At 52.6% G+C, this 9,872-nt stretch overlaps 5 protein-coding genes across 5 annotated transcripts; 3 read left to right on the top strand and 2 right to left on the bottom strand.

Moving 5' to 3' along the window:
* Positions 1-1,047, top strand: LRP88_09432 (RTA1 like protein-domain-containing protein; the record flags this gene model as incomplete). The annotated part of the gene is made up of 3 exons (XM_083245918.1): positions 1-181; positions 243-494; positions 578-1,047. 3 exons carry the CDS (start codon positions 1-3, stop codon positions 1,045-1,047), a joined length of 903 nt encoding a protein of 300 aa, XP_083097031.1.
* Positions 1,048-1,614: 567 nt separating this feature from the next.
* Positions 1,615-2,554, bottom strand: LRP88_09431 (RTA1 domain-containing protein; the record flags this gene model as incomplete). Its single annotated transcript, XM_083245917.1, has 2 exons — positions 1,615-2,321; positions 2,383-2,554. 2 exons carry the CDS (start codon positions 2,552-2,554, stop codon positions 1,615-1,617), a joined length of 879 nt encoding a protein of 292 aa, XP_083097030.1.
* A 509-nt stretch (positions 2,555-3,063) lies between these two features.
* On the top strand, positions 3,064-4,206 carry LRP88_09430 (Zn(II)2Cys6 transcription factor domain-containing protein; the record flags this gene model as incomplete). The annotated part of the gene is made up of 1 exon (XM_083245916.1): positions 3,064-4,206. One exon carries the CDS (start codon positions 3,064-3,066, stop codon positions 4,204-4,206), a length of 1,143 nt encoding a protein of 380 aa, XP_083097029.1.
* Positions 4,207-4,264: 58 nt separating this feature from the next.
* On the bottom strand, positions 4,265-7,108 carry LRP88_09429 (glycosyltransferase; the record flags this gene model as incomplete). The annotated part of the gene is made up of 8 exons (XM_083245915.1): positions 4,265-4,470; positions 4,527-5,110; positions 5,170-5,520; positions 5,576-5,939; positions 6,000-6,157; positions 6,229-6,477; positions 6,736-6,943; positions 7,006-7,108. The coding sequence occupies 8 exons, from the start codon at positions 7,106-7,108 to the stop codon at positions 4,265-4,267; spliced, it is 2,223 nt and encodes a 740-aa protein (XP_083097028.1).
* A 798-nt stretch (positions 7,109-7,906) lies between these two features.
* On the top strand, positions 7,907-9,741 carry LRP88_09428 (FAD-binding oxidoreductase; the record flags this gene model as incomplete). The annotated part of the gene is made up of 2 exons (XM_083245914.1): positions 7,907-8,370; positions 8,430-9,741. The coding sequence occupies 2 exons, from the start codon at positions 7,907-7,909 to the stop codon at positions 9,739-9,741; spliced, it is 1,776 nt and encodes a 591-aa protein (XP_083097027.1).
* Between the last annotated feature and the right edge of the window lie 131 nt (positions 9,742-9,872).

Below are 9,872 nucleotides of genomic sequence, written 5' to 3'. Positions count from 1 at the left end.
ATGTCCGGAGATAACGATTCTGAGTCGAGCGAGGGGGGGTTCAAACTGTACCACTTTGACCCTTCCTTCGCTGTCGCAGTCCTGTTCGCCGTACTGTTTGGTGGTGTGTCGATTCGTCACTTGCAACTCTTGATCAGGTCGCGGACATGGGCTTTCATTCCGTTTCTGATAGGCTGTCTGTGTACGTCTCCCTCCCTCTTGACAATCTGCCTCTCTACCTTTTACTGATGCCAACTCCTGAGCAGTTGAAACGGCAGGATACGCAGCGCGAGCCTACTCGGCCAGGCAAACGCCCGACTGGACGCTTATGCCATATATCATCCAGAGCATCCTGATCCTTCTCGGCCCGGCTTTCTTTGCAGGTTCTATATATATGGTGCTGGGCCGTCTTATCCAAGTGCTCGAGGGCGAGGACTACTCCCTTATCCGCGTCAAGTGGTTGACAAAACTCTTTCTGCTGGGCGATATCCTGTCTATCTTTGGGCAAGGAGGAGGTGAGTCTGCTAACGAATCCCAAATTCCATACCAGATCAGTTATCCAACTACTGGGGACACAAGCTGACTGGAGCACATGCAGGCGGCGGTTTACTCGCCGGTTCCAAGTCCAAGTCGACTCAGGACCTCGGCAACGCCGTTATTCTTATTGGACTCGGCATTCAAGTTGCCTTCTTTAGCAGCTTCATGCTGGTGACAGCTGTTTTCCACGTCCGAATTGTCAAACACCCGACGCTCCAATCCAAGACCACCACCAGGCCTTGGCAAAGATTCCTGTGTGTTCTCTACTTCAGCAGCGTGCTAATCATGGTGCGGTCCGTCTTTCGCATGGTCGAGTATGCTCAGGGAAATAATGGAAGCCTCATGCAGAAGGAAGTCTACGCCTATGTTTTGGATGCGGTGCTTATGTTGGTCGTAGCAGCCATTTTCACACTCTATCACCCCAGTCAGGTACTTCAGGGCCACAAGATCTCAGATAGGGGTGCTCATTTGGAAGAAAGCTCTGACAGCTTCCCCATGGTTGGACAGTCCAGCTATAGGAGGATGGATTAATTGGCTTGCTAGGTTTGATAGCACACTATTTCACAAATTTGGCTGATAGATGGAAGAGGAACCGAGGGGGGGGGTTACATTTGTATAACAGGAAAACGGTAGCTAGATACTATAGAATACTAGAATGGCTTACAGGCAGAAACGGAAATATCAAGCAGATGGTTAAAGTTATTCGCTACTTGAAGACCGCATTGATGGAAACTCCCCTCGTACCAAATAGTCTGCCCACCGGGATTTTCACCCATCTAATACAGTCTGAGGCTGAAGAAACTTAACGTGTGGTGGTGGTTTTTCGTACCGCATTGTCTACATGTATTTATAACTGTCTCATTTCCTACATCTATCAATGCTCTCATCTAGAGAAATTAGCAAGATCAACAACAATGTTACGTACCCAGGCAAACCAAGGCTTACAAGAGAACGTTCACGGTCGTGATGGGTGAATAGCTTGGGACATTCGCATTTTATAGACCAAGCCAAATAGTGTTATTGAGTTGCAAAACGCCATTGTTCTCTACCGCAAGCAACAGGCATGTTCTATGTAATCTAGGACCCTATCAATCTATCCTAAGCCTTGCCGTATCTCCCCGGAGAAACTTGCTTATGAAGATGCGCCGAGTCCTGGGGCGGTGTCCTTGCCGACTCAAGTGCAACCTCCAGATCACGACTCTTATGAGGACGCAGGTCACAGGGATATCTCCATCCCAACATGAAAACGACACCAAACATCAACATAGCGTCAAAGACGTAGAGAGTCCACTCGTTCCTAAGCGGGTATCCGTCATGGCCCATGATATACTCGACAACGCGAAAAATTGATCGTACCATGATCAAAGCGCTGACGATATAGAGCATGATTATGGTCTTTTCCCAATCAATGTAACTGTGGGGGCGGCATCGTAGGGCTCGAACATGGAAGATGGCTGCCGTGACAGCAAACAGGCCGAATATGACAATCTGGATAAACAAGCCGCCTAGGATGATATTCTCGCCCGTTTTCATCGAGTCAGCCGTGACCATGACACCGGCCCCGGTAGCCTGGACGGCGAAGGAGGCTATATCGCCGCAAACAAAGATCTTTGTTAGCCAGTTGACAGGGACGATGGACAGGGCCGTGGCGTCGAGGGCTCGGATGAGGCGTCCCAAGATCATGTAGATGGTGGCGGCAAATAGGGCGGGGGCGACAAGAATGAAGGTGCTTTGAATGACGTAGGGCATGAGTTGTTCTGTCTTGTTCTTGGCCACGGCCCTCGCGGCGTAACCAACAATTTCGACTGGACGAGTTTCAAGTTAGCAAGTTGATAGGGACAGCTTGAGCAGTAATGGTAGGCATACAAAGGCCACCAACGACAAAGGCAGTGCAGAACCAGGTGCGACTCTTAAACATGCGCCACACGATGTAGGCCGTTCCCAGGGAGAAGAGAGCAGTGAAAAAAGCTGCGGCAGGCGTAGAAGGGATGTAAAGCCAGAGATAGTAATCTCCTCTGTAAGGTTTCAGTTCAGCCATTGCTTTCGAAGGGAGTGGTTGCGATATTCTGAATGGGCGTTGATGTTGCGTTGAATGACTTGCGAAGTACGCTGGCTCTGGAAGAGCAAACCACGGGTCAGATAAATAGGCTGGGCCAGAAAGACAGAGAGTAGAAAGGCGATGGCTTAAAGCATATAACAACGTCTTGCCCATGGCAACGGTAGACAGGATGGGGCGTTGGAGCTACTCGGTACTGACCAGACACACAGCCATGGATGGGTACTAACTAGTTAAGTAAGTGTGTTGTAGTCTCCCTGTTAGCTCACGTACGTCCGAGACCTATATACGAGTATAGCACCCCACCCTCGTACTCGGTACGAGTCAAGCCACAGCCCATAGATCAACGCCGGTCCAAAGACGGGTGGATACTCCTGACTGACTCGTACTCAACCTATGTCATCAGACGTCTCGTAAATTGCTCGCATTCTCAATTCCTCTTCCATGTCTCCTAGTAAGATCGTGAACACCCGCATACTTCCCACCTGACGATGGACACGACGGAGCATCCGACCCAGCGCCACCATGACACCCGGCGCACGCACCGCAAATCAAGAAACGGCTGCCTCACCTGCAAGCAACGCCGCGTCAAATGCGACGAGGGCCGTCCCAGGTGCTCCAAGTGCACAGTTGGCGACCGGCAATGCTCGTATCGGAATCAGAAACCCGAGACACCGACTTTGGCCACGCCCCGTGGCTCAGAAACCCCCGAGCCGCGAGCTAAGTCTGGGGCATTCACTGTAATGGACCTAGGCTTCCTTCACCATGCGGAATGTAACCTGGCCGAGTTCATGGCTCTTCAGTGCGACGTGAGACCAATCATTACGCTCGCCGTCGACAACGCCCTCACAACGCCCTATCTCCTCGACCAGTTGCTTGCCCTCTCGGCCCTCCATCGAGCAGTATCTGATCCCCCCATGGCCTCGGTTTACGATCAACAGGCTACGGAACTGCAGACACGCGCCCTGTCCGCCTTCAACGAGACCAAGGCTGACATCTCCGAGAGCAATCACTTAACCTCGTTCGTCTTTGCAACCCTACTTGGTGTCCACGTGCTCCGCGACACCCTTGCTCAAAACCACGACACACTCGTCGCCTTTATCAGCGCCTTTGTGGCCTATATCCGCCTCCATCGTGGAGTACGTGCTGTCACCAACCAATACTGGAGATTGATCCTTCAGTCGGAGCTGAAGCCTCTGCTGTACATCGTCGACTGGACCGAAAGAGCCCAACAGCTTGAACCTGGAACCGACACGGCCGGGATGCGAGAATTTCTACAATCTGCCCCCGGCTTGTCATCTACATCCCTGGAGGCCTGTCTATCTGCCCTCAAATGGGTTCAGTGGGTGCTGGACACGATCAAGCTGGAACCCACGCGGTTCGACTTGGCCGTTCATGCCACCATGGCCTGGCCACTCCTCGTTCCGGACGATTACGTCGACGCTCTCTACCAGCACCGCCCAGAAGCATTCGCTGTCCTCAGCTACTACGCTGCCATCGTCCATCGGTACCGGAAGTTCTGGGTCTTTCGGGGTGCCGGGTTGACATTGATGGAACTAATTGCGCGCCATGTTGGTCCTTTTTGGTGCGAGGCTATGGCTTGGCCACAGATTCAACTTGTTGAAGAGGAATAGAAGATTAGATGTCTCGAGCAGTTCATCCCTGTATTAAATCCACCATATCAACACCATGCTAAGTTCGAAGTTCCCTCGCCATCATAGCATCAAACGTGTCCATGATAGCCTTGTCACTGACGCCCATTTTGCGGCCCTTGTCTGCCAAGTACTTGCCTTCAGCCAACCGAGCCTTTTGAATAGCCTGACGAGTCTTGGAGTTGGCGAGACGCCATATGCTCTTGTAGATCCCCTGCAGTGGGTAAATGGCTGAACCGATGGTCGCTGCGAGTTGTCTTGGTTAGAATCATGATAACGGAGAACTGAGATCGGCTGCATACCAGTGAAGATCCTACTGGTTAGACCAGCAACGCCCTTTCCAACCCCCTTCACAGCTCCAAACACGCCTTGCTTCTTGGCACCCTCGTAGGGTAAGATGAACAGGCCGCCAACGCCGTCAACCACGCCAAAGACAACAGCCTTGGCCCCAAACGTGATGCCTGACTTCCAGTCGTAGATCTCACCATAGTCCCGGAGTTCCTCCCCATATAGGAGCGGTACGTTGCGGAAGCCCTCGGTGAAGGCGAATGGGATGATGACAAGGCCGTTCAAAAAATGCTTCAAGAATGTTGACATGCTGTGAGCTGACACTGTAGAAACAGATTTCGCTGTGCTGATGCATCCTCTCGAGTTCTTGGCTCTTCCCGCTTCTAGGCTTTGAAGCGCCGTCCCCCGGGATGCATCTGCAGGGTCCAAATGATATTCTTGGTCTAGCGTATTCCGTTGCTGGTAGGTTTTCACGGGCTTGACGACGGTGTCGGCAGCCGACTTGGCCAAGTCGGCACTAACTCCTATGGCAGCTGCTATAGTGCCGCTGAAAGGGTCCCATCGGCGTGTTTCTATGATGGTGCGGTGGCTCTCGTACCTAGGAGGGTGATTAGTAAACGGACAATCTGAAGTCAGGGATTGGGGATTAAAGTCTACATCTCAAAGCTTCCTGCATCAATCTTGAGATGGCTCGAAAGAATCTCTCCCGCCGGTTTGGAAAGCTTAAGGCGGCGGTTCTTCTTGGAGCAGGTCCACACAGCAGGTTGGCCCTTGATGATATCGCACTCGAGTTCGTCTCGAGGGAGATGATTATGGAAGGATGCCACAGCAGCCTTGACGCCCATCTCGGATCGCATCTTGCCTGCAATCTTGGCGGCAGAGTCCGCAGCTTCCTGCGTCAAACAGAAGCGGATGGCATCGACAAGATTGTCGACAGTCAAGGACTTCTGAGGAATCGGTTCAAGGCCTGCCCCTGCAGCTGCCACCATGTTGCCCCAAAATGGCTGGCTGCACCACTGTAAGCAAGAATAAGGCGATGTGGTAGACACTGAGAAACACTTACTCGCCAAAAAAGGGCACGATTGTAGTCGGCCGCCCATTCAATAATCCACACGCAGTTGTGCCAGCTCCTCCATGATGGACAACGGCAGCTACATGCTGAAAAAGCCACTCATGGGGACAATCGCCCAGAAACATGACGTTGCTTGATGCGGGGCCATCCAACTTGCTCCATCCTCTCGAGATAAGGGCCCGGGTGCCTGTGATTCGAACTGCTTCGAGGATCATCTCAGACATGCGTTGCGGGTCGTCTAACACGATGCTGCCAAAACCAATATACACGGGCGGTGGCCCGGATTGTAAGAACTCGTCGAGCTCTGGGGCTGGCGTGTAGTCCGGCGGTTCGCGAAAGAAGAAGCCGCATACATCTATGCATTGTTAGGACAGAACTGGAGACGAAACAGTAAAAAGCTCGATGGTGAACCTACCGATATTGGAACCCCAGTCTGCGGGCTTTGGCACCAGCGCAGGAGACCAGCAGTACGTGATAGGTGTCTTTAGCTTCTCGATTAGACAGGGTCCTTCCGAAAAGGCAATGTGCTCCAGGTCTATGCTCTCCCTCCATTGGTTAATAACGTCTCCGAGCCTGGTAGAAAAGGTCACTCAGTCCTGATTCCCAATAGCTCTTCGCCTCTGTATCCTTGGGGAACGGCTTACCCTTGCCACGTGAGGAACTCAACCACACCGTATGAGAAATAGTTGACAATAGAAGGCTCAGAGCTGGATCCTTGGCCGAGTTTGATATTGACGAGCGGGTGAGGGAATGCTGCCGTACTAGTCCATGGCATGGTGAACATGATGTGGACCGGCACCCCAAGTGCCTGACCGCAGTGGACATGAGCAAAGCTGGGGGGATTGGCAATGATAGCATCTGCCACAAAGGGGACCGCAGATATCGGGTCGGGACTGATACAAGATAGCCAACACCCCTGCAGGATGTTGGCCATCATTGTCCGTTTCTTCTGTATATCACCCGCCTGAAGACTCTTCATACTGGGTATAAGCCCTGGATTGCGCACCATATATGCCATCAACTCGGCCGGATCGCCCCCAATGGGGTAGAAACCAAGGCCAGCATCGCGCACGAAGGATTCAAACACGGCATGTGTCGCGAGCCGAACTTGATGTCCGCATTTCTGTAACTCGTTCCCCAGCGCTACGAACGGCTGAACATCTCCGCGGCTTCCGACGACCTGAATGACGATGTTGAGTCTCACTGGGAAGGGTTCTCGGTCGCTGTCGTGCGGATGAGGGGGTTGGTAGGCCGGGGGAGTCTCCGGGGGTTTGTCTATCGGGTTCGGCTTCAAGTTTGGAAGAAGGGAGAGGTATTTGATCGCCCGCGAGTTCATGTCGATGTTGACACGGCCATCGTCTGTGAAGGTCAAGCACAGTTAGACGTATTCGATATCCCGCCTTACGTATTTGGGAACAAACCTTTCATGGTGGGCTCCATTTCGACCGCATCCTCTCGAACAACCGTGCTATACCGTGGCGGCATGCTTGCAGTTGAGCCGAAGGCGTTATCTTCCAGGTACATGATCCCAGCGTGGCTGCTACAAGCAACCGAGTTGATCGAGGGGCGACGAGTTGTTCTGCAAGATTGAATGTCTGAAGAGGAGCTTTGATGTCAGGAGGGTGGGTAATTGGGGTGGTGGTAGTTTTAAAAGAGCAGAGCAGTGCTGTTGATGGCCGGTCAAGGATACCACCCTCAGAATCGCCGTTTTCTGTCTAGAGTCGGTACTGGAAAAAGACATGTGCAAGGAAGATGCACAGCCAAAAGCAGGCACCAAGTGTGAGATGGATCCTACAGCATTCGTAATCTATCCAGGATTGATGAGGGTGCCTTCCCACTGCCGCCTTGCTGGGCCGGACTGACCTGAAGTATTCGCAATCTGCCTTGGCATACCATGCGGAGTGGCTTTGTTGAACAAATCAGCGTTTTAGATTGGAGATTTGATCTACGATTCTCAGCATCATCATACGCCCAGGGGTGGTTCGTATACGGTACGAACCACTGACTCGCGAATACGATTATACGAGCGTCCTCAGGCACTCCATCGCATGACATTCATCACTCACCTGGATCCAACTAACTCTATTGCTACCTAGCAACGTAAGCTTCAGCACCTAGTTTCACCTGCCGAAAACTTAGGACAGCCAAGTGAAGTGGCTACTGCGCTTCGTCAGTTTTGTCCCCGTCTTGGCGATGCCGCTGTTTCGGTAGCCATAGCATAATGCATTGAATACAAATTAACTACAAGATGGAATGTCATTCCGTGCTGTTACCATTTGAACTACATTCCATTGTTCTATTCTCGCCCATCTCTCCTTGGCCATGCTATGTACTACGGGACTTCTTGCCAGTACCCTTATCGGCGTCGCCCTGGCGGACCCAAGATGCAAGAATTATCCACTCGACGCCAACTGGCCTAGTATCGACGACTGGAACACCCTCAACCGGTCAACAAACGGGGCCTTGATCAGGACCAAGCCAGTCGCATCTTCGTGCTTCAACAACAATTCAGCCGCCGGCTGCGACCACGTCCAGGAGAACTGGTTCTATTCCGACTTTCACTCCTCCCTTCCCGAGTCGATTGGCTATCCGTACTGGGCCAATAGGTCGTGTGTGCCCCCAAACGACTACGCCTACGACGAGGCACTTGGCTGTGAATTGGGCGGCCTGCCGGCGTACATCATGAACGCTACGACGGCTGATCAGGTCGCAGTCGCTGCCAGATGGGCCAGCCAGCGAAACATACGAATTGTTGTCAAAGGTACCGGCCACGATCTGAACGGCAGGTGAGTTAAGGCAGTTTTAGTCAGCCCCAAGCTTGAGACTGACACTTGCCTGGTTATAGATCCAGCGGTACCCACTCGTTGTCCATCTGGACGTATCACCTGCGCAAACTCGACTTCAATACGCACTGGACGCATCCCTTGAGTAACAATACCGAGAATACTATCATTTTGGGCAGTGGAAACACCTGGGGGGAGGTGCTGAAAGCCGCAGCCAAGACTGGGAGGACTGTCATCAGTGGACAAGACGGTACAGTCGGTCTCGGAGGCTTCATCGGAGGCGGGGGCCATGGTCCTCTATCGAGCCACTACGGTCTTTCAGCAGATCACGTTCTGCAGGCGACGGTAGTCACCACTGAGGGCCAGATCCTCGTAGCCAACGATGCCCAGAACCAAGACCTGTTGTGGGCCATTCGAGGCGGCGGGCCAGGTCTATACGGCATCGTAGTCGAGTATGTGTTGCGGACTGTGCCTCTTCCTAACAATGTGGTGATGAGCACTCTCTCCATGTTCATCATCCAGAACCAGACAGCTGCGGCCGCTGAAGACTCGTGGACCGCATTTGCCATATTCGTAAGCTCAGTCCCGGATCTAATGGATGCTGGTATAACAGGATACGGCTTTGGGGTAACACAAGAGAACATGGGCATCGAGCTGACCATGACACTCTGGAGCTACAACACCACCGCGGCCGCATTTAAACCACTCCTGGAATCTGCGCGACAAACCATGCTTGCCGACGTTGCAAGCCAGGATATATCAGTCGAAGTCTCGGAACCTACTGTGCTACCAACATACCTATCCCTCTTTGACGTTTTGAACCCGTCTCGCAGCCGCTGCGGAGACATCAGCCTGACCTCTAGCCGCCTACTAGGCCGCCGTCACCTGTCGGACATTCCTTTGAACGAACTACGAACCCATCTCCAAAAGATATCAAAAGCCGAGGTCGGGGGGCGACAGACCAGACTGGTTTTGGGCCTCCAAGGTGGTCTGGGGCCCAGAAGTGTCCAGAACGAGATGCGAGGCGCCCTGAATCCGGCATGGCGAAGTGCCTACCTACATCTCATGGCTACCGGCGTCAATATTGACACTAAGACATTGTCGCCTCAAAATGCCCTCGCCGCCGCCGGTGCGTGGGCAGAGGACAACAAGGAGGCTGTCTGGCGAGAGTGGGCGCCAGACACGGGTGCATACATCAACGAGGCCAACCCATTCGCTAGGAATTTCCAGCAGGATTTCTACGGTGGCAACTACGGTCATTTACTCCAGATCAAGGAGAAGTATGATCCCACTTCCAGCTTGTATGCTCTTTCAGGTGTCGGAAGCCATGATTGGGACTATAACCTGGATACTGGACTTCTCTGTCGCGTATGATGAGGCATAGTCTTCAGATTGAGTGCTGTAAAAAGCTTTACAGGTTGCCGCATGAAGAGGTACAGCAGTGGGTTGATCACGGTGTTTTACGTTCTTGGATCTTAAGATGGCCATTTGTTGATGGCTGTATT

The sequence above is a fragment of the Fusarium phalaenopsidis genome (assembly GCF_050370095.1).
Source record: "Fusarium phalaenopsidis strain FUZ10S chromosome Unknown contig_32304, whole genome shotgun sequence".
NCBI lineage: Eukaryota > Fungi > Ascomycota > Sordariomycetes > Hypocreales > Nectriaceae > Fusarium > Fusarium phalaenopsidis.
Note: the sequence above shows the minus strand (reverse complement) of the source record. Positions and strands in the feature narration are given on the sequence as shown.